Here is a 27452-nt window from a genome sequence, read left to right as displayed (position 1 = left end):
ATCTGCACTGCAGTGGATTGATGTAGGAGCCTTACGAATAGCTGACGGTTTTAGCGCCTTGCCACTGGACCATTAGGTGGGAGCCAACAGGAACTGTTGATGGCCACCACTCAATGCTCCTCGGGTCACAGCAGCAGCCACTAAAAGCCTAGCCGTCAAGGGCTGCCACTGTTGATGGTCGAAGTATTGGGAGGAGGCTTCCTGTCGGTGGCCGAGGCATCGTAGTTGATAAGGACCAAGGTACATAAGGTAGGTAGGTAGCAGTGGGAGGCGGGGAGCAAGATGGGAGCAAGTATCAATAAACGCGACCAGCCAATGTCACAAGCCCGCACTTACCAGAAGGGGTTATTGTTAGTAATGATGAGCCTCTTCATTGCTTGCTTTCTCCATCTATATCTGAATTTTTTTTTCATCACCTGCCGAGAGTTCGTACCAGCTTATTATAACAAGCAGGCAACAGATCAATAGCCCTTGACACGACCCTACTGTGACGTGACCTACAGTGGAGTTGAAGGGGCCATCAGCCGCTAGGCACCTAAGCCAAACGGTCCACCCAGGTTTGCCGCATCTGGGCAGTAGTAGAAGAGTGCTGCAGAACCGCCTGTCGCAGCTGCTAGCCTCTAAAAGGTCTCGGTATCCGCACCCGCAGCACCCTGGACTTGCCCGCTGCATCCACTAAACGAACTCAGTTTCCCGGCGCCGCTGCTCCTGCGCCCCCGTGCCCCCCTCCTCGGTACTTGAGCCCCCGCCGCCTCTGGCCCATCGCTTCAGGTACTGCCGGCCGGCGGTCACCACCACCTACAGCCACCACTTGATCCGACCTCCCCTCTTAACATGAGCGACGCGCTTCTCTCCCATCCTTCTCGCCCTCTCCTCACCCACGAGACTACCGCCTTATGAATCATCTGGTTCTGGCTTGACAGCTGTACCAATTCCTCTCCGCTAGCACCGCCGTGTTCGACCATGGACCCCTCCGCGGGGCCGACTATCACGGCCGCCGTTGCTAGCTTCACAAACGCCGCCTGGCAGTACGCGGCCCAATCCACCCTCGCCGACTACTTCACCATCTTCGCCGTCTACGTCTTTCTCGATAATCGTCGCCATGATTCCCCGACGCCTGATGACACTGACCTGAGCACTACCAAAAACTCTCTGTCCATCATCATCCTCTTCGCCGAGCTGTGTCGCTACTTTCTGCCTCCCAAATACGTCTGGAACGACCACGATGCTGCGCCTGCCGACGATCTTATCATCAATGTCGCTTCCGAGGTCATCCCCTCAGTCCTGCCCATTATTGCCGCTTTTTGCAACTTGATCCTCTTGGGCTTCGAGCCTTTGCATAATCGCGTGCCCTCGATGCTGCCCACCGTCGCGCTCACCACCACCTTCGCATTCCGCATCGCGCGCTACTTTGCTTTCGAAAGCCCTCTTCAATCATATTATACCGATCTGTCATTGGTGCTTCTTTCTTTGCAGTTTTGTCTCCTCGCAATTCAGCTCTTCTGGAAGGTCTTTATCTGCACGCCATTCACTACCACTGGCCAGGAGCCCCAGTTACCCGTCTGGCGCAAAATCGTTCCCAACTGGCTCGGCACGATGCTCATGCTGCCGCATCTTGAGATCGACGCTCTCGAGCAGCTCGATGCTCTATATGCACCACCCATGGCGTATGGATCTCGGCCACTCTTTCGCCAGCTCGCACCACTCTATGACAGTAAGCATCTTCCCCATCTTCAACCCAACTGCGAGTGGCTTTTGCAAGTTCCGTATATCCCAGACTCGTGTACTCAAACTTCGTTCATTAGGCCCTCGCGCAGAAACAAGTCCCATGGAGCATTTTGGCTTTTCAGTTCTACGCCGTCAATTCTTCTCCATCATCCCCTTGCGCCTTATCATGATTGCATTCACGTATGCAGTGCCTTACCTCGTCCAGGATACCGTCACTCTTGCAGGACAGAGACCCAACGCCCACGATATCTGCAAGACTGTCGCATTGACCGCCTTAGCTTATGGCGGTAAAGCGGTTGGTCAAACCTGCCGCTGCATCTATTGTCAGTGCTAACCCTTAGCTCTCCAGTTTTCAACGGCCTGGTACAATCATTGCCGCGCCTGTTTTTCGACCCAGCTGCGCACCACTGTCATCAACGCAATGTCTGAAAAACTCCTCGTCATGAGCCAAAAGACCTCTCAGAAATTTAACCTTGTTAACGTCTTTGGAAAAGACTTGCAGAACATTGATAACGTCATCAACGCTTTTCACGATCTCTGGTCCTCCCTGCTCGAGCTGGCCTGCGGCCTGTATCTTGTCACCTCTATTTCTCCTGGCTCCCTCTATATGGCCATCTTTGCTCCTCTCGGTAAGCTCACACTTGGCCTCTTTACTTTACGTACTGTTTTCTGACTATTCTCCACTCCTTTAGCTGTTTCTGTCTGTGAGCCGGTTGTCGAAGTAGTTTCCTCCTTCTCGGAGGGCTGGAAGCAAGCTGCTAAAGAACGTATTGCTGCGGTTGACTTGTACCTTGACCAGTACAAAGAGCTCAAGTTTACCGGCTATGTCTCGTCTTTCACTCCGCATCTGATGAAGCTTCGCGGTCGCGAGATTGAGGCAGCCAATCGGGATTCCATAAGCGCCGTGATGCAGCTCGGCTTTTGTAAGATGTTTGCACCTGATCCTCTGTTTGTAACTTGTCTCTGATGCCATCTTAGATGCGGCTTGCAAAACCGCAGCCCCTGTCGCCATCATCGGCACTGCGCTCTACAGATCCACCGAATCAAACCCATGGACGGTCCCAGAATACTTTACAATTGCTGCCGTCACACCACTCATCGCTCACTCATGGAAGACCCTGATCAGTGCTTCCAAAATATACTCTAGCGGAATCAAGAGTCTCAACCTTGCTCAAGACTTCATGCAGCAGCCTGATCTAAGGCCCACCGACCGAGGCAACCCCCACCATCAATCCGATTCCAAGCAGCGTAGTCTTCAGCTTCTACAGACCTCTTTCGCTGCTCCCGATTCTACTTCATTCCGCTACAGAGATCTTCGCTTCGAAGTTGGCAAAATAACCATGATTATTGGCCCTCAGGGCTGTGGTAAATCCAGCCTTCTCAAGTCGCTACTTGGCGAAGTGCAGCTTGTCAGCGGGAGCGTCATCGCTCCAACAGGGCCAATCTCTTACTGCGGAGAATCCTCCTTTGTTCAAAATTTGAGCATCAAAGAAAGCATTATTTTTCAGAAGGCCTTCGATCCCGTTTGGTATCAGCTCGTTCTGCACGCCTGTGCCCTCGATACGGAGATAGCAAGGCTTCCACATGCTGGGGAGACAATGGCTGGCGAAGGTGGCTCCAAAATTACTGACCTCAGGCACCTTGTTGTATGTATCCATCTTGATCTGCAGCTCCTACTACTATTCACTGACACTATATAGTCTCTTGCCCGAGCTGTCTATGCAAACAATCCGGTCATGGTACTTGATGAAACATTTGACTACTTCGAACCCAAGACTGCCGATACCATACTGGCGCGTTTATTTGGGAAGGGCGGACTATTACGCAATAAATGCACAGTCTTGTTCACCTCATCAACTTGTAAGTAATGGCACATTCACATCCGCCAACTGATGCTAATTTTCCCATTTTCTGCAGCTCGAGACTTTGCTCATGCAAACACTATCCTTGCTTTCAATGAGACCCGCGGCATTCAAGAAGTTTCTCCATCTCTGTCTAATCTCCCCCCCGGTCTAAAGTATGACCCCAAAGCTTTCGATCTCGGGCCGATCCATGAGTCAACTCGACAGCCCATCCAGCTCCGCGAGAAAGTATTCCCCTACGAGCATAATTCGCCAGAAAACATTCGATCCGACATTGCCTCTGAGAAGGCGTCCATCCTGAGTTTCTTGGCCCATTGCGACTCTCTTGGGATGTTGGGTTTAGGTATATCAATTGTCGTCATGTTGCTGGCTGTTGTTGCTGCCAAGTGGCCTGGTATGTATTCCAATCGGGCCTCTCTAATAACATACTAACTCTTCCACAGTGGCTTATCTACACACTAAGCTAGAGAGCTTTCATCCAAGTGACGATTCATTTATATGGACATGGGCGATATTAGCTGCCGCGCCAGTCATCCTAGTACCAATATGTGCGCTGTAAGAATGCCCTCCGAAACAGCATGTTTCAAACCACAAACTGACGGTGTTAAGTTTGTATTACATGACTTCTGCTACGAACGCCTCTTTTGTTTGGCATGTCAAGCTCATGAAAACGCTGGAATGGTAAGCTTCAGAGCCGTCAACTGAATGAAGTACAATGCGCTGACCTTTGTAGGACCACGGTCACGTACACGATTCGGTATGGCTACGGCAAATTAGCGAAACTGTAAGATCAACCATTCGTATTCCAAAATCCACGTACTGATACATTGTCGCATAGTCATGAGCAAGACCTCACTCTTGCCGCAACGAGCCTAGCCAGCGCGTACCTGTTAGGAACATTCAGTAAGCGGACGCTGCAAGAGATTCAAGTCCCTATATTAACTGATTGGCAGTGACTATTAGTCTTCTTGCTGAAATGTACTTTGCAGCATATAGTTTTGGATCGATTGCTTGGCTCCTCGCACCGTGCGGCTTCGTCATTGCGAGCATCATCGGTATGAATTACGCATCTAACGACGTAGAAGTGCGTATGTTTGATTTTGACGCCAGACTCGCACTTTTCAACAACCTGGTTGATCTTGCTTCAGGTATTGAGCATGTTCGTGCCTTTGGATGGCAGCGTCAATTCCTGCGACGCACCTTCGACCTGCTCAGCACATCTCAACGCACGCATTATTATTCTTTGCTCATGCAGCACAGTTTGACCCTTTCTATTGATCTTTTCATCTTGTTTGTGGCCTTGGTTGTCACAGGTTTCCCTCTCTGTCTTGGGTTGTCTACACAGGCAACGATGGGTATTTCTCTTGTTACAGTCGTTGGCTTGAGTACGTTCACGAGAGACGTCATAGACAGCTGGAGCCGCTTTACAGCTGCCCTAGCACCAGTTCACCACATCGCCAAGTTTATCATGGATGCACCCAAGCCAAAGAAGATTGCCGCGGCCAATTTCGATGCTGCAGATACTTCCATTCGATGGCCCACTTCCGGTGGCATCAAGTTTGAGAATGTCACTGCTCACTTGTATGCGCATTCGCTTTCTACCTTGTCTTTTGCTCTTTAATAACTCTTTTTAGCGACCTTACGGGTCAGGATGAGCCACCCATTCTTGACAATATCAATGTCACAATTCCGGCGGGGAAAACAGTCGGCATCATCGGTGGCATTGCAAGGTAGGCATTTATTTTCATGCTCCTTTTGGTAGCGAGAATACTCTTTAACTTTGCGTTTCCAGCGGTAAAACGGCATTCTTGTCAGCTATTCTCGGATTAGTCGACTACAGTGGGCGCATCACCATCGATGGCACCGACGTTCGCGAACTGCCCGACCTCTTTGTCCAGCGTCGCATTGTCTCCGTGAGCCCGTACCTCCTCGAGTTCCCGGGCACGCTGCGCCACAACCTCGACCCGATGCACGGCACGCGCTTCCAGAACCGTCTGGGCGACGACGTCATCATTGACGTGCTCAAGAAGCTGACCCTCTGGAGTGAGGTTGTCCGTCGTGGCGGCACCCTCGATTCCCCCATGTCCGTCATGGGTCTCTCGCGTGGCCAGCGCGAGGTTCTCGCCGTGGCTCGCGCCATACTCCGCCACAAGCATCTCGATGCCAAGATTGTCGTTGTAGACGGTGCTCTGAGCACTGTCGACACGACACTCGATCTCATGGTCAACCGAGTCATGGCCAAGGAATTCCGCGGCTGCACCCTCATCAAAGTGACGCATCATCTCGCGACACTCGACGATGCTTCGCAGGTGATTAAGATCCACAAGGGTCGCATCGAGAGCGTGTATCAACCTGGTGGAGGTCGTCGACGCTGATAATTGATTCGTCAAGCTTGCGCGGTAGTTTCTTCTTCTTGTCTCCTCATTGATTGATGATTTCGTCTGTTCTTTGAGAGTCCTCAGGTACAGAAATTTGATTGCGGTTAGTTGTGCATGTTACTCTCGTTGACATGTTTTCAATTTGATGTTTTGTAATCTATTCTCTAATATGCGCAAATGACGTGACGTGACAAAGAAAAAAGAATATCAATCCCCGAAAAACCCGACAGAAAGATTCAAAACAAAAAACGCCTGCATCTTGTTTGGTGTGTAAAATGCTCTAATTCCTCCTTTTTATCCATCATATTTCCCACACTTGGCATAACTTGCTTCTATGCAAGCCTCAATTGTATACTCATTCTATGTTCCAGGGAAAAGTCTCCTGTTCCCTTCACCCCGGCGATGCCCACATTGCTTTTTTTCTTTAACCCAACCAGCCTTTCCCAAAATATATGCATATATCAATTTCATTTCACAAACCACCCCCATCTAGGCCTCGTCGTCGGTATCGACAGGATGAGGCGTACCCTTGGGGCTGTTGAGCCACTCAATGTGGCGCAGCCGACGGCGGACCTCGCGCTCCTTGACCTCCTTCTTGGTCATCTTGCGCTTCTTCTTGGCCTTGAACTTCATGTCCGAGTTGTCCTCGGCGCCCGAGTTGACGGCCGAGGAGACGACAGAGTTGGCGGCGGTGGAAGCAGCGGTGGAGGCGACGGCGCTGGCGGCGCCGCTGGCCGGGTTGCTGCTGTCCTCGAAGCGGTCGAGGCTGATGGCGGCAGTGCCGCGCAGGGCGACCTGCCCGTCGCGGACGTGCCACTGCTCGGAGCACAGGGCGCCGACAAACTCTTCGTTGTGGGAGATGAGGATGACGCCGCCCTTGAACTCACGGATGGCGACGGCGAGGCCGCCGAGCGAGTCACGGTCCAAGAAGTTGGTCGGCTCGTCGAGGACGAGCAGATGGGGGTTGTTCCACATGGCGCCGGCAATGACGACCTTGACCTTTTGGCCGCCCGACAGCGAGCCAATCTCGTTGTGGTTGGCGATCTCGGGGTCTAGACCGAGATCGTCAAAGTGCTTCGAGATGACCGACGGCTGCAGCTCGCGGTAGCCGAGACCTTCACGGGACGCCTCGTGGTCGTCAAACTCCTGGACAAGCTTGTCGAAGCCGAGCTCGAGAAGGGTCTCGCGCGAGACTTGCGAGTTGTATTTAGGCAGCAGACCACGCCACTTGACCTCGTACTGGAAGGTCTTCTTGTACTTTTGACGACCGACGAGGGACTCAACCTGCCGGGCAGTCTGGCCCCCGAGATCGACCCACTTGTCGAGCTGCGCGCGGTCGGCATCGGAGAGCACACGAGTCTGCTTCATGTGGACCTCGCGGTCGTCGCCATGCTGGTAGCGCCACTGAAGGTACTGGTTGGGGGTCTTCTCCAAGTGCATCTCCACGTGCTCGAGAGCGTGCTGCTTAATGTAGCCAATACGCAGGTTGGGGTGCTTCTCGACCCTGCCGGTGTTGGGAATGGCTTCTCCGGTGAGCAGCTTAATGAGGGTCGACTTGCCAGCACCATTGGGGCCGATGATGGCAACGCGGGAAGAGAGCGTCAGTTGGCAGGACACGTCTGACAGGGAAGGTTTGGGAGTGCCAGGATAAGCGTATGAGACATTGGTCATGCGAATGATGGCACGGGTCTGCGACTTGACACCCGTCAGAATTCCGGGAGGTGGGAACTTGAACTGGACATTGCTAGCAGACAGGGTGTAGTAGCTCTTGGCCTCGGGCTTAATCTCAACAAAGTTGGCCAGGTTGCCCTTGTAGCAGGCAAGCTTCTTGTTGGGCTCGTAGTGATAGATATCGGTCGTGACGTTGTCGAGGAAGCCGGAGTCGTGAGAGACGATCAAGCTAGTGATGTCGGTGTGCGACTTGAGGTAGTTCTCCAGCCAGGCAATGTTGGTGACATCCAAGTGGTTAGTAGGTTCATCAAGAAGTAGCACGTCGGCCTTTTGCAGCATGGCACGGGCCAGGGCGAGCTTCATCTTCCAACCGCCAGACAGCGAGCCAACTTTTTGGCTCTGGCGACCCTCAGGACCAGCTGTGAAGCCGAATTCCTCCAAGACTTCAGAGATGCGCTCGATGCCCTGAGGACCGATTTCGGGGTCCTTGGCAACAAACTCTAGGATGCTGATATCGGCATCTTCACCCTGATTATGCTCGACGTAGCAGGTGCGGAGGACGTCCTGAGGAGGGAAGCCCTCAAGTTTGCCATTGGCGATACTTCTCATCAGTGTAGATTTACCAGCACCGTTACGACCGCAAAGACCATAACGGTGGCCCTTGAGAAGTCTCAGGTTGGTGTGAGACAGCAGCAGCATACCACCATAGGCAAGAGAGAAATCGGCATTGACAATCTCGACCTCGCCATCGTCCTCCTTTTCGGGCTCGCCGAATTTGCGGTGGTCCTCGTCGATGTAGAACTTCTGGACAGCCTCGGCGATGACAGCAGGAGCCTCGGCGTCCTGAACCAGGTTGGGGAGGTAGGGAGTGATGCGAGCAGCGATGCGATTCACGAAGCGGTAGTTGACGTCAGTAGCAACCATGTCGCAAATATACGGCTGAGCCTGCTTGTAAAGGTCGAGTTGGCCGGTAGGACCATTGTGCTTCTGGATCTCGGCGTCGAGGACCTTGGCGACATCATCGGCGGTGGTACGAGCAATAATCTCGCTGTCATCGCCCATGGCCTTCTTCATGGTGTCAAGCGCGCGCTCAGCAAGCTCGCGAACCTCGGGGAGCGAAGCGCGGTCGCAGACGCCCTTTACACCGGGGGTGAGCTTGGGAAGGAAAGTACGGGCCTCAATGGGGTCATGGACGAGCTTAGTCAAGTTCTCTGCAATGACGACAGTCTGGCGCAGAATTTCCTGTGCAGTGTTGGGATTGTTCAGAGAGCGCTCAAGGAAGGGCGTCAGGAGCGCAAGAACGGGTGATGTGACAATGGCGACGAAGGTGGTCTGAGAGAGGGCATGGATGGCCTTCTGCAGCGTCTGAGTGGATGGGTGCTGCATGGTATCAACGAGAAGCGGAATGCGAGGGGCAACATCGTCGTTGGAGAGGAGCGCGGTGAGAGAGTTCATGGTATGTACAGCCTGCTTCTCAACCTCGGCCTTGAGGTCGTGCATACCCTCTTCAACGATGGGGATGAGGGAAGCGAGTTTGGCGCCCATGGCTTCGCGGAGAACATCCTTCTCGGCGGCTTCCTCCTTGGTAGTCCCGACCGAGAACTTGGACTTGTCGGCCATCTTTTGGAGGAGTTTGTAAGCGCCGACAGTGCCCTGCCACTTACCAGTCCTCTTGGATAGGTAGACGCATAGGACGGGGAGCAGGCCAGAGATGAGGCTCTCGGCGCCGAGGCCATTGAAGAGGGCGTCGAGGCCATACTGGGCAGCCTCACGGACGACGGCACCCTTGTCGGCAAGAGCATCGAGGGCGCATGCGACCATGCCATCGGCGGGGTTGAGGAGAATGACCTCGCTTATAGGCTGTCGGGAAGGGAATCGCTCGAAGATGGCACCGAGAAGGTTCTGGCTGGACTCGCGGCGGATGCCGCTCTTCTTATCGTTGGCGGCCTTTTTTATCTCGGCAATGATGCCATAGTGGTTCAGGCCAACAACGCCGACAGAGTTGAGGAGCACCTCGCAGAGCGCATAGCAGGCATCGATGCAGGCGTTGGAAGACTGTGCGGTGAAAATTGTGTCGAGGAAGGCCGTGATGTCCTGCTGGGATGGTGGGGGAGGGGCAGCCTTGGAGATGGCCGTCGGAAGCGACGGGGGAGAGACGGGATGAGGCATGGTGTATAATCGTATAGTCGTTGCCTTGAAAATCCCAGACTATAAGATGAAAGAAGCCTCGAGACGCTGCGCCGTGAAATGCGCGCGCAAGAACTGGGAGGGAGGATATGGAACAAGGAAAAAGGCTGCGGTGGCAGGGAAAAACCGCAGCAGATTTACGGTGCAGCTAGTGTCTGTAGGGAGCGTCCGGACAAGGCGCGGGCAGAATAATTTTTTTTCTTATCTTATCGGAGGGGCCAGTGTCAGCAGCCAGCCAACCAAGATGCCGCTAAATACCCGTGACCCGCCGGGGGGAAGATGAATGGCTGGGGGAGGAGAGGTCATTCTGCTGGTATGTGATTTTCAGGCAACTCTGTGAGTATAACTGCAAAATTTTCAATATTTGGCAGTTGCAGTGTCCTTTTTTTTAATTCCTTCTTATATCCTTGTTCGGTAGAGATACATGGTGCAGACAACTGTGCAGCCTGCGACTTTCAAACTCTGCTTCTTTTTTTACACTTTGTCAGGTACAAAGGCCCCACCCGTAGCCACTGTAACCACTGCAGCCCCCCGCTAGATGCTGATTGTCGCAGCGCCTTACCCGCGGCCCAACGCCTACACGGAGCACCACAACGTTGATACCTTTGGTGGTGCGTTGTGCGCGCAAGATTTTGATGGGCATCTTATCGCATTTTGCGCCGGAACAGACAGATGCTTTGTCTGCGGCCAGATCCAAAGGGTACACCAAGGTATGGCAGCGCTCTTGGAGAGTCGGGGTCGGTAGGCGACAGTACGTACGTGCAGGCGCTCTGGCTTTGGTAATGGCCATAGCATCATATCAATATCAAGCACGGGTAAAGCACATCTTAGCAGAACAGTGATATTAATAGACATTTGTCAAAATGCTTGCATGAATTCTTTCGTCACCGGCAAATCCGCTGTCTCGGCATTTCTCATGCAGCACATATCGTGTCCTAGCTGCGCAGCATCAATCGCCTCCTCCTCATGTTGCACCGCTGCTCGACATCCGCAGACTTGATGAATCTCTTCGAGCCAGTATTTTCTTCCCCTCCCACGTTGAATCACAGGCATACCGGTAGATACCTCTGGTAGTACAAGTGATGGTAACTAAATGTTAATTTCCCCTGTGGCTGCTGTGGCGCTTGGACTCTCGACCCCCTTATTTCAGTGCATCAAGAGTGGCGCTCCACACTGACCACGCATGGGCCGTTAATGAGCAGTGCCGGAGAGCAGCGCCCCCAGCAAACCAGCAAAAAGAAACAACCGGCTTCGTCGTTGTCCCATCTCGCCCTCGTCTGGAGTGGTTCGCGCAATCGCCGCCATCTTCTCCGCTTCCTCTCTCCCTTGTGATCACAAGCATCCATTCATTGTCTTCTCACCATAATTTTCCCTCGACGTCTTTCTTTCAACGCTCCTAGGCCACCGCGTCACTCCCTCGCCGCTTCCACGCCTCCTGGCCAGCCCGAACACCAAACTCCCCGGCGACGCGCAGTCCGACAGCGACTCTTTTGTAGTCTTGTATACAGGCCGTGACGCCTCCTGCTCCCGAGTCTCCCTTCGCCGCACTCTCTCATTCGCCATTCGATATCGACATGTTATTTCGCGACGCCTGATACCCAAGTCATCATCTCACCACAGCCATGGCCGCGAGGCTTTCCTCCGAACGGCCCGCCTCGCCGCACGACATCAGTTTCCCGACATCACAAGACGTCACCCCTCAGCATGCGCGTCCCGCTAGTATTGTGTCCTCGCGAATGACTGATGTCGGTAGTGACGATGGCCGATCATCTGTCAAGGAATCCAAGAACCGCACCGGCAGAACTGGCGCCTCACGAAGCAAATGTCCGCCGATGACTCGCCAACAGAACCAGTCTGGCAAGACTGGACCGACCGCTCCTGCGCCCTCCACCAATCGAAGCCATGTTCCCTCGCTTACTTCAAATGCGTTTTTTCGACCCATGAGCTCGCAGAAGCTGCAAGCGCAGCGAGCCGCTGCTGCTCGTCCTGCCGCCACTCTCCAACGTCCTGCTGAACTTGAGAACTTGGACGACGGCATGACAGATGCCGGCGCTTCTACCATCGGAAACTCTGCAGCTCATCGCAAAACACCGTCCGACGTCCGTCCGCATTCCCGCGGTACGGAAATGGCAGATCAGGAAACCCTTGATCGCTTGACTGCCAACGCCAGCCCTACCACGGGTCATTTTCCAACCGATAGCTTGACCGACAGCATGCGGCCGCTTAAGCAGCGACCGAACAGCACGCATGAACAGCCAACCTCTCCTGTAGCAGAAAAGTCTTCTCGTTCCTTTCGTTCTAGTTTCCGTTTGGGCCGCAGAAGTGATGTCGACGCGGGCCGTCACCGCGGCACCAATGGCGCCGAGAAGCTGTATTCTAACGCTTCTTCTCCCCGGCTACGTCCAGTGGACTCACAGGGTCGGCCTGTGACGAGTGCCACGACAAAGACGGAACGCGACCACGGCAAACTTGGCTGGGTATACCAATACTTTGAGGGCAACACTGTCTTCTGCCTCGGCGGCAGGTGGCAGAATACCAGACACAGGCCCATGAATATCGCTACTGGCATCTTCGTTCTCATTCCTTGCATTCTCTTTTTTGTCTCTGAAGCCTCATGGCTCTGGCACAACATCTCTCCGGCGCTGCCCATCGTTTGCGCATACCTCAGTTTCATCTGCTTCTCTTCATTTGTTCACGCATCCGTCTCGGATCCAGGCGTATGTGCCCAGTTCCTCCCGCGATGTGTTCGACGCTAACAATTATAGATATTGCCGCGAAACCTCCACCAATTCCCTCCTCTGGGAGACAATGACGATCCCCTGCAGCTGGGACCGCCCACAAACGACTGGACGCTAGTCAAGTCGGCCGAACCGTCGGCCGCAGCCATGGAAGTTCCAGTGAAGCACTGCCGCACCTGCAATATCTGGCGCCCGCCTCGTGCTCATCACTGCCGACTATGTGACAACTGTATCGAGACACACGATCACCACTGCGTGTGGCTCAATAATTGCGTTGGCAAGCGCAACTACAAGTACTTTTTCGCCTTCATCACGAGCGGAACCCTTCTTTCGTTATTCCTTATCGGCACCAGCCTGGCTCAGATTCTTATCTACCGCAGTCGCCAGGGTATCAGTTTCGGCCAAGCTATTGACCACTTTAGAGCCCCCTTTGCTCTGGTCATCATCGCGGCTTTGGCATTTTGCTACCCCTTTGCATTGCTGGTCTACCACGTCTTTTGGATCGCTCGAGGCGAGACCACAAGAGAATATGTCAACTCTCACAAATTTGACAAGAAGGAGCGCTACCGCCCTTTTAGCCAGGGCAATCTTTTCAAGAATTTCATCGCAGTGCTTTGCCGCCCGCGGGGCCCAAGTTACTACACATTCAAGGGCAACTATCAATACGGCGACCAGCGCCTAGGTCTGCGTCGCGATTTGCGCCCCCGTCAAAATTCGCAGGGAATGGAGCTCGGCAATGTCCAAGGCGCCACGCAGGGCTTCCAGGGACCGGTTGCTCTCCGCGGCGAGAGCCGTCAATAACGACGGCTCTGTTGTCTTCGACTTTCTTTTCACTTACATGAAACCGACATTATTTCGTTTCACACGTTGAGCGAGCGTTTTTCTTTCCTCACACCATCGCTTTTTATTTCTTTACCATCAAAGTTCGAGCATAATTTCCCCGCACAATGTACTGATAGAATACCCGGGCGATTAAAATAATGGGCGTGTATATGTTCATCTAGTGTAATTAGGCGGTACAGATTAATGTCCAATAATAATAATCAGCCGCTGCTTATGAAGATACTTGTCTGTACAATAAGTGCTTGAATCTCCCTATTCTCCTGCCTGTCTCTTTTTTTCTTTTTTCTCACTTTTTGAAGGACTTTCCAACAGAATTATTCATGCGCAGTAATTGTGCATGCAATAAGCTGCACTGCAACCGCCGGTTTGACCCGGCTCCAACGTCTGCGCAATGGGCTGATTCCCGAGCACGTGATTCGCTGGAGCTCCTCCCCCCCAATTGACCATGCAACCACGGCACCAATGAGCTAGAAGCGTGCTAATAAGCTTGTCGACAACGTCATTTTTCCTTCCCTTTTGCATCCCTAAACACCGCAAAGCAACATATCCGAAATCACAATGGCTTCCCACATCACCCGTCGCCTCTTTTCCACCACGACCCGCCGCATGGCGGATCAGAGCCTGAAGGATGAGTCGAAGCGCAACCCCGAGACCATGGTGCGTTTCCCTTTTTTTCCTTCCAGCTCCAGTCACCAATTGAGCCCAACTTCCGACAACAGCACAACGACCGCATCAGCGCCAAACGACGGGACAGGGGCTCAATTGGAGACGGAGTCGATTGGACATGGAAAGATGGAGGAGCTAACATGTGAGGTATAGATTCTCGGCGGTGTCATGGTCGCTGCTCTCGGCGGCGCCGGCTACTACTTTGGTAAGCTTTTTCCCCTCCTGCCATCCTGCATCGACAATCCGAATCGCAGGCGACAAAGGACACGAGAAAAAAAAAGAAAACTAACCGAGATCTCTTCTTTCAACCAACAGGCCGCAACCCGACCAGCTCCACGTCCGAGTCCAGCGTGCACGTCACCAAGGGCAGCGCGCCTTGGGAGGCGGGCGGCGACGAGGCCAAGTACAAGTACCACCCGGGCGGCGACGCCAACGCCGAGCCCCGCGACGCGCCCTCGGCCGTCAACACGGTCGTCGTCCCCAACGTCACCCTCACCCAGGAGTTCCACGACAAGTACAACAAGTGGGGCAAGGACGGCTACCCTTAGATGTCTTCTGTTGATGATGGGACCGGGAATGGAGAAGAGAGAAGGAGAGTAGGGGGAGGGACTGAAGCCCTTTGATGTTGATGTAGACCTGGGCGTGGAGGAAGCAGACTCTGTAGAGTTGTGTAACATTTTCGAGACCAAGAAAAATACAATGATATAAAAAAAAGGCTGAAGAATTACTTGTGATGGCAGTACTGTATTCTGGCTTTCGGCATGGTGATGCGGTTGGTTTTGTGGCAAGGTGAGCTTAGGGGCATATATACAGGATGTGTTTCATCATGTCAAATTCTAAATAACGACAAGAGTACCAAGTAAAAGAAAGCAACTCATAACACCGTCCCAATGCCAACAGCATGCCTCTCTCTGCCTCTCTCCATATTGTGTCCGATCTTAAGGGAGAAGAGAAGAAATATTCTGTGAAAAATTTGTGGTTTTGTCTCATCAACTTCATTTCAAAATCTTTTGCTTCGTCTCATCAACTTCGTTAACTAACAAATGGTATCCCCAACACCACGCCTCAAAAAGGAAAAACACATCCACACTCACACGCACGCGCACACACACACACACACACTTTTTTTTACAAAACTAGGGCATTTATTTCCTCGGCCGTAAAGCCAAAGAGATAGAGCAAGTCGAGCAAGCTATCGCCATTCAGACGCGCCGCGGCCTCCATCTGCACGCGGGGCTTCGCGTTCCACGCCACGCCGAGGCCAGCCTTGTCCAGCATGAGCAGGTCGTTGGCGCCGTCGCCGACAGCGACGGCCTGCGAGAGGTCAATCTTTTCCTTGGCGGCAATCTCGACGAGCAGGTCCCGCTTGCGCTCCTTGCCGACAATGATGCCCTGTGCCTCGCCGGTGAGCTTGCCGTCGGCACCAATGACAACCTCGTTGGCAAAGGCGTAGTCGAGGCCCAGCTCGCCGGCCAGCCAGCTGGTCAGCGGCTGGAAGCCGCCGGACAGGACGGCCGTCTTGACGCCGAGGCGCTGGAGAGCCTTGATGAGCTGGGGGATGCCGGGCGTGACGTTGAGCACGGGGCGGAGCTGCTCAAAGATGGTCTCGGGTAGGCCCTTGAGCAGGGCCAGGCGCTCGCGGAACGAGGCCTCGAACTCGAGCTCGCCAATCATGGCGCGGTGGGTAATGTCGGCGACGCGGGCGCCGAGGTCGGCGGGCTCCTTGATCTCCTGGGCGAGCAGGTCAATGACCTCCTGGGTGATGAGGGTGCTGTCCATGTCAAAGACGACGAGGCGCGGGTGGCGGCGCCAGACGGCGTCGCGCTGGAGCACGACGTCGACGTTCCACTCCTGCTCGAAGCGGTATATCATCTCGTGCTTGCGCAGCTCGGCGAGGCTGAGGAACTGGGGCGAGGGCGCAGGCGTCAGGGTCAGCTCGACGACGCGGGGCGTGTCCGGGTCGTCGAGGCAGCGGTGCGACGAGTGCGGCTCGTCGGCGTCGTCGGGCAGCGGGAAGCTGGACATGAGATGCAGGAACGAGGTGATGCAGAGGGGCGAGACGTAGGAGCCGTAGAGGTGGTCGAGGTGCTCCGACTCCTGCGTGGGCGGCTCGAGCGGGAAGTCGTCGAGGTTGGTGGTGGGCGCCATGTTGGCCGGCAGGGAGTCGGTGCTGTCGAGCATGCTGGGCGACTTGGAGGGCGAGCTCGTGGCAGCCGTCGCCGCGGCGGCGCTGCTGGTCGCTTTCTGCGAGCTGTCCGCCGCCGCGGAAGGGTTGCCGCTCCCTTTGTAGAAGAGCGTCACGACGAGGCGGTCCGTCGTCTGGCCGGACGGCGGCGCGCAGTTGTGGTGGGCATAGCTGTGGTCGATGCCGCTCTCTACAATGGTGGGCGGCGCGTCGTCGGAGGGGATGCCGCGAAAGGGCAGCGCGGCGGCGGCCGGACTGCTGGTGGACTGGCGGTTGGGGCTCTTGGACTCGAGGACGGTGTCGATGCCGTGGTGGGCGTCTGGCAGGCGAGGGCTGGCGCGGCGATACTGCTGGTTGTCGCTGAGGTACGAGCTGCTGCGCATGGCCGTGGTGAACTGGGGCCTGCTGGCTGGTTTCTGCGAGCTCGTTGGCTCGGCCATTTTGTTTCTTTTTTCTTCTTCTTGTCTCGGGGGTGTGTTTCTTTTTTATAAACTTGCACTTTATTCTTGACAAATCTTTTATTAAATTTGAAATGTTTCTTTCAGAACGAGAAGAGAGAGGAAGAAAGGAGAGAGAAAAGAGGCGAGGAGAGGAGCGGGAAGAGAGAAGAGGGGAAGACGAGGATATTCAGAGGTCTGGGTCTGGACCGTTGGAAAAGAGGCGCAAGGTCCGATGCAGCTGCCCCACCACAGGAAGAGAGGACAGTGTCTTGTGGTCTAATGGGCCTGGGCTGCGCTGGATTGTTTTGCCGGCAATATGCTGCAATGTACAGAGTGTCAATTGATGATTGTTTCGGCTAGTCGTGCTCAGTTTTAAAAGTAATAAAAAATACCAGCGAGTCTTCACAGGCGGAAGTGGAAATGTGGCAGCTCGGCCAAAGCACCCAACACTAACAATATGACGCACTTTTTTTCACCGAGTTCCATGCCCCCCCCCCGCCTCGGTTGACCGAATACGCAGCGGCCGTCAGGGGTCCTGCTCAACTGCTGTCCGCTATCTGTGCGCTAATGTCCACTGCGAGTCCACTGATGCCCGCTGATGTCCCGCTGCCAGAAATGCAGTGCAACTGCACCAGATGCCAATCAAGATGGGATGAAGGCAAGTACTGCTGCATACGACCTACATCATTGCTCCAAAAATGCCACTTTCCAACTCTGCACTCTACTTTCCAAAGATGTAGGTCCGCTCACTCTTTAGCCTTGACGAGCACTCCCCACATGCGTGGAAGTGTCACCCAAGGCTTCCCAGGATCCGCGTCTCCCTCGATGCTCTTGAAATTCTCCCACTGGCCGGCCGCGGCCAGAGCAGCGTACATGTCCTTGTTTCGGCAGCACCCGCCAATCAGTCTGCGCCAGATTGGATTGGTCACGTCTATCAAAGCAATTAGCACAAAGTATCACGTATGCTGGGCGGCAGCCGCCTACTCACTCTGGTACAAACGGGTGATCCAGTCGGAGCTCACATGGTGCTCCCAAAAGATGAATTTGCCACCCGGCTTCAGGACGCGGTGAATCTCCCTCGCCATGGCCTTTTCGTCTCGCACCGAGCAGAGCACCTGGATGCTCAGTACCGTGTCCATGCTGCTGGCGCCGATGCCGTTGCGCTCCAGCACGTCGCTCTCCTCGGCGCCGCACGTCACCAGCTCATACACGCCACCTAGGCCGGCCTTTTCGGCCTGTGCTTCAATGTCTGGCCGAAAGTGCGGATTGCTCTCGACACCAATGACGCGTGTGACCTTGTTCTTGTCGTAGCGGACAATTTGATTGCCCATCCCGGGGCCGAGCTCCAGGACCACGCCCTCGCACTGGGGCACAAGTGTGGCAATGGACGTCGTGCTCTCGAATTGGTTAACGAAATGGTCTACCGATAACCCGTTAGCCCAGTTTTTTCTGCCAGTGGTAGGGGTGCTCGTGGTAGGTGTCTGGGCGACGCACTTATTGTGCTGTACCACAGGTGGAAGCCAGCGTCTTGGAGCTTCCGGAAGCTGAAGAGGTCGCCATATCGGCCCTCGAGATAGAATACTTTGGCATTCTCATAGATTGCTATGCCATTGAAAAAAAAAGGATCAGCGAGAGCCCTGAGCATGGTGCATGGAGAGTACATAGACGGTGTATCAGACATACCCCAAACGGCATAAGTCACTGGATCCAAGTCAGTGTAGGCGTTCCAGCGCTGCTTGAGGTAGATTGGCATGGTGAACGTTTCAAGAAAGTATGGCGATACCAAGGCGTATACGGCAAATTTGTGCAAAGGACGGTATAACGTACAAATTTCGATTATACGAATGTGTGTGTGGAAGGGAAAATTGAGAGGGGAGAGGCTTTACACAGCAAACGGACCTTGAGGTAGCGGGAAGGGCACACAAGCACACGGCCGACTTCCCCAATCTGGCAGAGGGCTAGTGACGAGCAGCCACGTCGGGGTGTTGGATTCTGGAGACGAGCCCAGCCTTCTCTTACACACCCGTTTATCCCGGTGGGCGGCCCCGTTGGGCGCGTAGTATCTGCTGGTCGAACCCGCGTCTACTTGGGCGGTTTGCTTGCCCCAGCGCGGGCGGCCTGCCTAATTGGGTGAGGTGCGTGGCTTGACAAGAAAGTTCCGGCGCCCGAGGCCTGATTACAGTTGTACAGCGACCAAATCGTGCTGGCTGTATATATATATGGATATATGAGCCACTGCCTTGCCTGTTGTCTGTACTATAAAGAAAGACAAGCTCATCGTAGGAGCATCACACAGCTTTCTTGCCCAAACTCCATCTATATCACCCACTCCAGCATTTCACATTGCCTCCTGGAGACTCGATACGTTCTCCTCGCCATCATCCACAACCTACTGCACAGTCATAACCACCATGCGCTCAAAACGTGGGAAAAAATTCCAGCAGACGCCTTTCAACCTCTTCGGCCTTCCTGTGGAGCTCCAGATTATAATCTTCAAGTTCACTCTCCAGGATCCGACCCTCTGGGATCGCCATCATCGGGATGGATGCAATCTCCGTCCCACCGAAGAGGGTGTCATTGAGCATCCGCCTTGGATCTGGCATCGCCCCATTATCGGTGCTGTACGATCCGAACACACCAAAAAGACAGGTACTGCTTTATGCTCGTATCCCGTATCCTATACTCTCGTCAACACATGGAAGTTCTGCAACTGCGCCAAGCGTTCTGGCATCAGCCTCTTGCGCACAAACTGTTATGCGTTCAGCGTCGCCGCGCCGTTGTTCTGGTCGAAAGCCAGGTTCTGCTTCTTCGATGCCGCCGAGTTTGCTGCCTGCGTGGCAGCCACATCGTCCCGTACGCGTGCTCTGATTCGCGACGTGAGCATTGTTTCGAGTGAGTCTTGGCGTATGCGCGACATGCGAGTGTGCATACAAAATATGGGAGCCAGCATGGATGGTCGTGCAGACAAAAGCTTCTACTTGTACTCCAAGCTTGTCTTCCGGAACGCCTTGAAGCATCTGCCAGGGTTGGAGCACCTAGCCGTCCCGTCCGATTTCGTCTACTTTTTCACTCGCACGAACCAGTTGGGAGAGTACGAAATAACCGATACTCTCATGGACCTTCTGCAGCTGAGGTTTCTCGAATTAACGCAGATGAGACTTTTTGGCGGATCTTCGAATCTACGGCAGTACATGCTCGATGATAGAGTCGATTTCTGGGCCGCACTCTACCGCAACAGGGGGTGGGCTTCTTTCGTTGCCTATTCGCGGCGCTTTGACGTACGAGGATCAGTGGCTGCAATGCACATGATGTTGCGTCCCCTGTATTCAGATTATGGGATCGTAGATATGATCTATTTGGACCTTTTGACGGTTGGCCTAAGGTGCTGGGAGACGACAGCCTCCGGCTCGCACCGCATGCCGACCTCGTCGGCGGCTGCAAAACTATGGCCGTCCAGCTCTCGAATAACATGAAACCACGCCTGGAAGTGGACGTGACATTTTATTGTCTGCCACTGGACAAGGATGCCTGCGCCAAGAGCAAACTAGCTCTTTCGAAAGTCCCTCCAGAAGGCCCGCAGGTTGGTTGGGACTTGACCGGGAGTCTCTGGGAGCAAGACGCGACCAGACGCAGATGTATCCGTCATTTTGAAGACCTTTTCAAAGGCGAAATCCGCTATCCCATGAAAAGACGCAAGCATGGTCCTCGACTTCACTTGCCAGGTTGTCTGTATGCTGCCCGAGAAGGACAGCATGAGCAGCAGCATGGCGGTGAGAGAAAAAGAGTCAAGAAGAATCACGCGGATATAGAAAGGGACATGACTGGCAGGAATGAGGCGTACTTGTGTGACGGCTCCCTCCAGCAAATACTGCCCGGACTTGCCAGACACTCGCAGTAGGCACCAAGCATGCTAGTTTTGGCCCAAAAAAAGGATAAGAGGACAGACCACTCAGGACGGCTGAGAAATGCGCGGTTTGCAGTAGTAGTAAGAACAAGATTGTCCGAGACCATGTGTAAAGTGGACTTTATTGCTCAGCTGTCTCAGTTCGTCGATATGATACCAGATATCGCAATGAAAGACTTTCTTCTACAATATCGATCGTTCATGTTTCGTGTCGTGTCAGTCCTTCATGATAGAGCCCGTGGCCGAATACAATCTGACTAGCCGGGTGCAACGCTTTGGCACGCGGTACAACGATGCCGTGGAGGGTTACATGGCATTGCCAAAAGAAAGCCGCATGGCCGGGCCGTCTAGGTAATTATTGCACTTCTTGCCGGTGAAAGGCTCTCGGGAGCGGCTCAAAGCATCTCCTGGAGAATGCTGCACACCGCGACGTGACGTCCCCCGAAGCACCGCACATGAGTAGTGCAGAGCACAATGAGCGAGGGTCCGAGACCGCACCCAATCCTTGCCTCGCTCCCCCAGTGTTGGACCAAGGCTGACCCGCCCCCACTGCTTTTCACTCCTTGCGGGAAGTCGTCATACTGCGTGCGAGCCAGAACTGCATTATTAACGCATGTGGTCGTCGCAGGCCGTGTCCGCTTTCTCCGGGGGGGCAAGGCACGCACGCAAGCACGCCAGCCCACCCACCACCACACGCACCGGCGGCTCCGTGTTAAAGAACTCCAAAAATTGCATCAGCGCCATGCCATCCCGCCCTTTTCGTCAAAGCAGTTGACATTTGGCTCGGTTCAGGCGGCATCTGGACGTCGCTGCAGGATTGGGTGCAAAAGCATGCGGCTCGTCGGACGGGCTGTCGGCTCTCGCGACCATGTTACGCTGCACGGGTGGACGGGCTACAAGCCTGCCGACCATGCGAGACACGATGGGTGTGTGTGTGCCATTTTGTGCTGACAAGCCCGATCGCCTCTGAACGCGGGAACGCGGGGAGGGGATGAATCATTCCATCATCAACCGAGGGACAAGGGCAATGACGAGCTCAGAGTGCAAAACTGCCCAAGAGTATTTCTAATCTTAATGCGTGGCCCATTCAGGCAAGAAACACAGCCCTTGAGCGCCGGGGGTCCAGTTAAAGTTGAGCTAAAAGCCCCATCGAGTAGCTGAGACTTGTTGGTGTTAGTGGTGGTAGCGCGAGGTCAAAGTAGCAGCGACTTGCCGACGACCCCGACCGGCTCCTCGCTGGCCAATCACATTGCATGCTTCGCATCGCGGAAGCAATGGCGTCGATGTCGTGATCAGTCCCCATCACCACGCAAAACTCAGACTGGCTCCAGCAAAGACCATAACAGCCAGCCAACTCTGGCGTTTTCGGGCAGACTCGTCGAAATGTGCTGGTAAAACGGCAGCCTGTGGGAAAAGACGCAATAGAGGACAAAACAAGCCCACTCCTGTCGCCCAATTAGTCAGGTTGCCCTCGCCCCCCATCCCTAGGCTTCTTGCTTGCCGTTCTTCCATGCCTTTAATCCGTGATCTTTCTTTCTCTCACCCTTCATAATTTGTGAAACAATCTTGTGCTGCTTATAAACCTCGTTTTGAAATCATTCTGCCAGCCTCCTATAAGCAAAGACGCATCTGCCTTTATAAAGAGCCAACTCACCTCGGGCTGAGATTCCTCTTACACACCCCAAAAGCACGCACGCACAGAAGGCATCGTGGCTCGATACACCGAATCACTTCTTTCCTTGGTCGTCGTCATACTCGTATCATTCATCATGACACAAAGCTCGCCCATGTCCTTCCATGAGGACAAGATGGACAACCACGACATCGAGTCGGGGTACGTCTCCGGCCAGGACGGCGAGGTCCCGGTCAAGCCCGCCTCTTCACCCCTCATTTCCCTCAGCAAGCCCCATGTCGAGTATCTCAACGACCAGATGGAGTCGATGCACCCCATGGACATTCTCCGCTTCTGCAAGATCATGTTCCCCAACCTCTACCAGTCGACCGCCTTTGGCCTGACCGGCCTTGCCACCATGGACATGCTGTCCAAGATCCAGGCCGAGAGCCCGAGCTCCCGCACCGTTGACCTCATCTTCCTGGACACCCTGTACCACTTCAACGAGACCTATGACCTGGTCGATCGCGTCAAGGCTCGCTACCCCAACGTCCCCGTCCACGTCTTCAAGCCTGACGGTGCCGACACGCCTGAGGAGCTGGAGGCGACGTACGGCGAGAAGTTTTACCATGCCGCCGGCGAAATGTACGACTACATCGTCAAGGTCGAGCCTCTGCAACGAGCATACGACACGCTCAACGTGGCTGCCGTCCTCAACGGCCGCCGTCGCTCCCAGGGTGCCGCCCGTGGCTCCATCCCCATCATCGAGCTCGACGAGGAGCGCAACATCATCAAGATCAACCCGCTGGCCGCCTGGAGCTTCTCGCAGGTCAACGAGTACATCAAGGAGAACAACGTTCCCTACAACGCCCTCCTCGACCAAGGATACAAGTCGGTCGGCGACTGGCACTCGACCGTCCCCGTCAAGGACGGCGAGGACGAGCGCGCCGGCCGCTGGAAGGGCCAGGCCAAGACGGAGTGCGGCATCCACAACAAGAAGTCGCGCTATGCTCAGTTCCTCGGAGACATGGAGGGTAGCGGCCAGCAGATTTCCGTTTGAGTGGCACAAGCAGTCGTGCTTCGACCATCGACGACGAAAAGTTAAAAAGCAGTGACGTAATGAACTTGACGAAGGGGAGCATTTGGTGATTTCGGCGATTTTTCGACAGTGGTTATTTCGGTGTTTCAGGGTTGCACAGCATGGGTATTGATGCGGCCGCGGCCGCTTTCATTTTTCATCATCATGGTCAGGCGTTTGATATTTTCTTTCGGGCCTGTTGTTTTCCGCGGCGATCGCCGCACAAAAGGGTACCTCGGCAAGGAAACAGGATGATACAGCTACATCAGATAGACTGCATTTCGATATAAAAATAAAGAAAAATAAATCAACACTCGTTCTTTGTGCTTCGTGAGATGAAGGGGGCGCTGACGTCGCAGAAGTGGGAGATGAGGTTGGAGTCGGACAGAGTCGTGCAGGATTGGCCAGCGAGCACATGACCCCGCAGTTGAGACGGACTCTCTCATATGAGAGCGGCCATTAGCTATAGATCCAGCTATGTACATGGCCTTTTTAGTGCAGTGTCTTACATGAAAGATTTAATGGAAAAATTCGAATACTATTGTGTTGCAATGTTGCGCTGCTCTTTGTCCCAGTCACCGTGTCCCTCCATATCTTCACAATACTTCAATTGCGCACCAGTACAACCCTGCGCAACCCTGTCGTCCGACATGATAGAAGCGTCTTGGCCAATTGTACGCAGAATGAATCGCCTTGTTTTGAAGCCCAGAGGCATAAGTATTCCATGCAAGTCCCTCTGTAGAATGTCAGTAACCTCCCAATCCATCACTCGGTGGCCATGGCGTCCGACAAGAATCACTTGTACGTCGTCCCAAACAAAAATCGACTATACGTGACTGTTTACCCAAACGACGACGCTCCAGAAGACAAAGAAAGGTACCTGGCGCGATAATAAAAAGAGCCCCCCCAAAGTCTGTAAAGATTGTTAGTTTGTTCAAGAGTTGGCAAACCTAATCAAGCACGAGAGAGCAGCTTCAGCTGGGGCTTCCTCATCGGGCCCAAGAACGAGGACAAGGTTGTCAACCCCGGGACGCGATACTACATCCACCGCATGCCCAGGGGGACAGAGAACAACCCTGAAGACTTTCGCTGGCGGTACGTCGAGGTAGCGCTTCCCAACATCTCGAGCGCCGAGCGCATGTACGCTCGCATCCTCATTGCCAAGATTGAAGACGACGACCGCCTGGAGCTGCTCCTGCGAGAGACGCCCCGCCCGCGTGCCATCGAGAATGATCCAGTGGCCACGGCATTGCGCGAGGGCTACGACTCGCACGTGTGGGTGGCGGAGGTGCTGGAGCAGCTGGCGGGCATGGGCAAGAAGAACCGAATCGTAGGCAAGGGGGTGCTTGACTGGCAGCAGATTGAGCGCACGGCGCGACGGTATGTGGCGTTGAAGATGGCTACCGACAGATACAACGAGAGTTATCTGAAGGAGTCAGGGTGTCTGCTGCCGAAGCCGGCTTGGGATATGCTGCAGGACGAGGAGATTACTCCCTGAGCACTGAATTTAGCTGCAGGTTCTATGGCGTTGGGTTTGGATGGGAAAAAGCTTTAGTTCGTGCCTGGGATATGACCCCGGATGTACGTGTATATATAAGTAAAATTGAATGGCTGTTTGTATCCGTCTGATTAAGTGATATGCTTGCCATTACTGTGCGTCACTAACATGAGCGCACCCGTCAAGGGTAGCACTGTGTTTATACGATTGTGGTCGGGGCACAACCCGTGACTGACCACAACGATCCAACAAAGCGAAAAGTATGATACTTTGGTCAGCTTCTTTTTCTATTGAGTTTGATCTGCGTTTCAATGAAAACAGACATGCCGCACGGCATTCACAGCCTCTCCTCGCGGTAATGTGCTTGCCATGGTGGACCCCACTCTAAACTCTTCACTTGTTCGGCTTCAAACGAGTGCGTGCTCATCACACCGCATTCCCATTATACGAGAAAGAAAACACAAGGATTTGTGAGCACCTGCAATACGATACAAACACACATAAGCCACAATGGCCGGACCAACGGCGCTGCCCTTGCCGGGACCTGGCTTCGAGGCGCGCAAGAGCAAAATCTTGGAGCAGCTGGCGGTGCCGGACGCCGAGTACTCGGACGCATCCCCCAAGGGCACCGTCGACGTGGGCATCCGTCCGCTGCTGGCCAAGGTCAACGCGACGACAGGCTTCGTGACAACGAGCAGCTGCGCGGGGCGCGTGAGCGTCTTTGTGGAGGGGCGCAAGACGGCGACCGCGCAACAGCAGGCGGAAAGCGGCGCTGATGACGATGATGCGGGGGCCGAGGATAATGTCGATGGGCCGCTGGGGATGGTGCAGCCGGCGAGCACGCAGACGGTAGCAGGCCTGGGGGGCAAGGGCGGTGGTGGAACGTGGTTGTACGTCTCGCATGATCCGCATCCGCTGGTCGGACAGGGCGTCGTGGTGGACTGGGTAAAGGAGCTGGGCATTTCGGCGGGGCAGGGTGATTATGCGTCGTTGTTGGATACTACGGGTGGCTCTGGTGATGGCAGTGGTAGTGATTCTGAGCGCAGACTTATTCACTTCAAGTTTGAACCCATGGTGAGTTGAACGGACTGCAGATGGGGACAACGTAACACCGGCGATGTCAACGCGTTGTCGATGGACTTTTTGACTCATTTCATGACCAGAGAGACTGACCAAAATCGGAAAAGATTCTACATGTCCTCACAGCCTCTCACGCCCATGCGCAGCTCCTCCTCCGCTGCGCCCTCCACGCCGGCTTTCGCGAGTCCGGCGCCGTCAGCCTCCTCTCCTCCAGCACCGAGCCCGCCATGCCCATAGTCGCCGTCCGATCCATGGGCCTGAGCTTCGAGTCGCTGCTCGGCTACGCCGAAGAAGACGGCCGGCGGCGGCGGCTCACTGTGTCGCCGGGCTACCTCGACATGCTGATGGCCATTGGCCACGAGCGCTTCGCCGAGAACGCGAAGCGCATACGGCGGTTCGAGGCGGCGTTTGAAGAGGCCACGCGGGCGCCGGGGCCGAGAAGGAACGCGGACGGGGAGGAGTGGGAGGATGCGGCAGCGCGGCGCGAGAGGATGCGCGCAGAAGGGCTGCGGCGAAAGGCGGCGAGGCAGGCGGAGGGCAAGGCGGAAGAGAGGCAGGCGGATATAAATCTGACCGACACAATGATGGAATGAAACAAGCGAATACGTCGAAAGTACATACATACAAAATACAGTTCAACATTGTCCTGGGAGTCACTTTGCCGAAAGCATCCTGTTGTTCGTACATTTCTTGGTTTTTGTCTATACAGCTTTTACCGCTCCCAATATTCGTAATGTACACAAAAAAGTCCAGGCTCCTCAAAAAACAAGAGCCAGTGGTTGCAGCAACAAATCAGACGCGTGACTTATTGGCCATGAAACTGTTTGAAAATGATTCTCTCCTCTCCTCTCCTCCTCCACGCTCTCTGCAGTTTCCCTTGGCCCTCACGACACGACCTTGTCGACCCACGACTTCTCCAGCTTCTTGACCTCGGCCTTGAAGTCATCCACCTCTTGCCAGCAGTCGAGCGGCCGGCGGTCGTTGGTGCGCAGGCACTCGATGACCTTGTTGCGCGACTTCTCCACGTCCTCGGGCAGCGCGCGGATCTGCTTGCGCTCCTCGAGCTTCTTGCGGAGGGCGTCGACCTCCTTGCCGACGGTGAAGCGGGTCGTGTCGTTGTCCCCGTCTTTCTTGCTGTCGCTGCTGCCGCTCTTGGAGGCCGAGGCGATCTTTTCGTGGGCGGCGGCCAGGGCTTCGGCCTCGCGCTTCTGCAGCTTCTTAAGCTCCTCGGCGACGCGGGCGTGGATCTGCTGCTCAACGAGCCTGGCACGTGAGGCATCCGTCTATTCGAGTTGTGCGACATTGCGTTAGTTTTGGTGTTGTTGTTTTCGGGCATGGCAGGAGCTAATTCCTTGCGGCTATTTCAGGGAGATTGTACCTCGGGGTTGGACTGCAGGGAGTCGAGGACGGGCATGGAGACGCCAGGCGTGCCTGAGCTGTTTTTTTCGAGATGATGTCGTTAGCATTTGGTTCGGCGGGGAGAAGCGGCTATCACCACCTCGCGGAGGGTGGCAAAGTTGATCGGTACGTACGCCTTCCATTGGTAGCCCGATTGCTCTGGTTTCGATGTGCTGGACCCCAT

The 27452-nt window shown here is 54.5% G+C and overlaps 13 protein-coding genes across 13 annotated transcripts; 8 read left to right on the top strand and 5 right to left on the bottom strand.

Annotated features, from left to right (window-relative positions):
* Positions 1 to 963: 963 nt before the first annotated feature.
* LMH87_010431 (uncharacterized protein) lies at positions 964 to 5965 on the top strand (the record flags this gene model as incomplete). Its single annotated transcript, XM_056197590.1, has 15 exons — positions 964 to 1714; positions 1806 to 2023; positions 2078 to 2357; positions 2421 to 2651; positions 2707 to 3374; positions 3429 to 3588; positions 3646 to 3984; positions 4034 to 4145; positions 4200 to 4271; positions 4324 to 4374; positions 4429 to 4493; positions 4544 to 4645; positions 4739 to 5171; positions 5225 to 5320; positions 5383 to 5965. The coding sequence occupies 15 exons, from the start codon at positions 964 to 966 to the stop codon at positions 5963 to 5965; spliced, it is 4161 nt and encodes a 1386-aa protein (XP_056054624.1).
* Positions 5966 to 6457: 492 nt separating this feature from the next.
* On the bottom strand, positions 6458 to 9808 carry LMH87_010430 (uncharacterized protein; the record flags this gene model as incomplete). Its single annotated transcript, XM_056197589.1, has 1 exon — positions 6458 to 9808. One exon carries the CDS (start codon positions 9806 to 9808, stop codon positions 6458 to 6460), a length of 3351 nt encoding a protein of 1116 aa, XP_056054623.1.
* A 442-nt stretch (positions 9809 to 10250) lies between these two features.
* Positions 10251 to 10609, top strand: LMH87_010429 (uncharacterized protein; the record flags this gene model as incomplete). Its single annotated transcript, XM_056197588.1, has 3 exons — positions 10251 to 10314; positions 10381 to 10437; positions 10518 to 10609. 3 exons carry the CDS (start codon positions 10251 to 10253, stop codon positions 10607 to 10609), a joined length of 213 nt encoding a protein of 70 aa, XP_056054622.1.
* Positions 10610 to 11448: 839 nt separating this feature from the next.
* On the top strand, positions 11449 to 13365 carry LMH87_010428 (uncharacterized protein; the record flags this gene model as incomplete). The annotated part of the gene is made up of 2 exons (XM_056197587.1): positions 11449 to 12543; positions 12592 to 13365. The coding sequence occupies 2 exons, from the start codon at positions 11449 to 11451 to the stop codon at positions 13363 to 13365; spliced, it is 1869 nt and encodes a 622-aa protein (XP_056054621.1).
* A 600-nt stretch (positions 13366 to 13965) lies between these two features.
* Positions 13966 to 14621, top strand: LMH87_010427 (uncharacterized protein; the record flags this gene model as incomplete). Its single annotated transcript, XM_056197586.1, has 3 exons — positions 13966 to 14064; positions 14227 to 14278; positions 14389 to 14621. The coding sequence occupies 3 exons, from the start codon at positions 13966 to 13968 to the stop codon at positions 14619 to 14621; spliced, it is 384 nt and encodes a 127-aa protein (XP_056054620.1).
* A 580-nt stretch (positions 14622 to 15201) lies between these two features.
* On the bottom strand, positions 15202 to 16698 carry LMH87_010426 (uncharacterized protein; the record flags this gene model as incomplete). The annotated part of the gene is made up of 1 exon (XM_056197585.1): positions 15202 to 16698. One exon carries the CDS (start codon positions 16696 to 16698, stop codon positions 15202 to 15204), a length of 1497 nt encoding a protein of 498 aa, XP_056054619.1.
* A 746-nt stretch (positions 16699 to 17444) lies between these two features.
* LMH87_010425 (uncharacterized protein) lies at positions 17445 to 18451 on the bottom strand (the record flags this gene model as incomplete). The annotated part of the gene is made up of 4 exons (XM_056197584.1): positions 17445 to 17629; positions 17687 to 18118; positions 18193 to 18300; positions 18382 to 18451. The coding sequence occupies 4 exons, from the start codon at positions 18449 to 18451 to the stop codon at positions 17445 to 17447; spliced, it is 795 nt and encodes a 264-aa protein (XP_056054618.1).
* A 658-nt stretch (positions 18452 to 19109) lies between these two features.
* LMH87_010424 (uncharacterized protein) lies at positions 19110 to 20171 on the top strand (the record flags this gene model as incomplete). Its single annotated transcript, XM_056197583.1, has 1 exon — positions 19110 to 20171. The coding sequence occupies one exon, from the start codon at positions 19110 to 19112 to the stop codon at positions 20169 to 20171; it is 1062 nt and encodes a 353-aa protein (XP_056054617.1).
* A 1568-nt stretch (positions 20172 to 21739) lies between these two features.
* On the bottom strand, positions 21740 to 22152 carry LMH87_010423 (uncharacterized protein; the record flags this gene model as incomplete). Its single annotated transcript, XM_056197582.1, has 4 exons — positions 21740 to 21765; positions 21816 to 21838; positions 21909 to 22047; positions 22104 to 22152. 4 exons carry the CDS (start codon positions 22150 to 22152, stop codon positions 21740 to 21742), a joined length of 237 nt encoding a protein of 78 aa, XP_056054616.1.
* Positions 22153 to 22371: 219 nt separating this feature from the next.
* On the top strand, positions 22372 to 23274 carry LMH87_010422 (uncharacterized protein; the record flags this gene model as incomplete). The annotated part of the gene is made up of 1 exon (XM_056197580.1): positions 22372 to 23274. The coding sequence occupies one exon, from the start codon at positions 22372 to 22374 to the stop codon at positions 23272 to 23274; it is 903 nt and encodes a 300-aa protein (XP_056054615.1).
* A 1069-nt stretch (positions 23275 to 24343) lies between these two features.
* LMH87_010421 (uncharacterized protein) lies at positions 24344 to 24790 on the top strand (the record flags this gene model as incomplete). Its single annotated transcript, XM_056197579.1, has 1 exon — positions 24344 to 24790. One exon carries the CDS (start codon positions 24344 to 24346, stop codon positions 24788 to 24790), a length of 447 nt encoding a protein of 148 aa, XP_056054614.1.
* A 510-nt stretch (positions 24791 to 25300) lies between these two features.
* LMH87_010420 (uncharacterized protein) lies at positions 25301 to 26463 on the top strand (the record flags this gene model as incomplete). The annotated part of the gene is made up of 2 exons (XM_056197578.1): positions 25301 to 25864; positions 25978 to 26463. 2 exons carry the CDS (start codon positions 25301 to 25303, stop codon positions 26461 to 26463), a joined length of 1050 nt encoding a protein of 349 aa, XP_056054613.1.
* Positions 26464 to 26754: 291 nt separating this feature from the next.
* LMH87_010419 (uncharacterized protein) lies at positions 26755 to 27452 on the bottom strand (the record flags this gene model as incomplete). The annotated part of the gene is made up of 3 exons (XM_056197577.1): positions 26755 to 27153; positions 27249 to 27306; positions 27403 to 27452. 3 exons carry the CDS (start codon positions 27450 to 27452, stop codon positions 26755 to 26757), a joined length of 507 nt encoding a protein of 168 aa, XP_056054612.1.

The sequence above is a fragment of the Akanthomyces muscarius genome, chromosome 5, assembly GCF_028009165.1.
Source record: "Akanthomyces muscarius strain Ve6 chromosome 5, whole genome shotgun sequence".
NCBI lineage: Eukaryota > Fungi > Ascomycota > Sordariomycetes > Hypocreales > Cordycipitaceae > Akanthomyces > Akanthomyces muscarius.
Note: the sequence above shows the minus strand (reverse complement) of the source record. Positions and strands in the feature narration are given on the sequence as shown.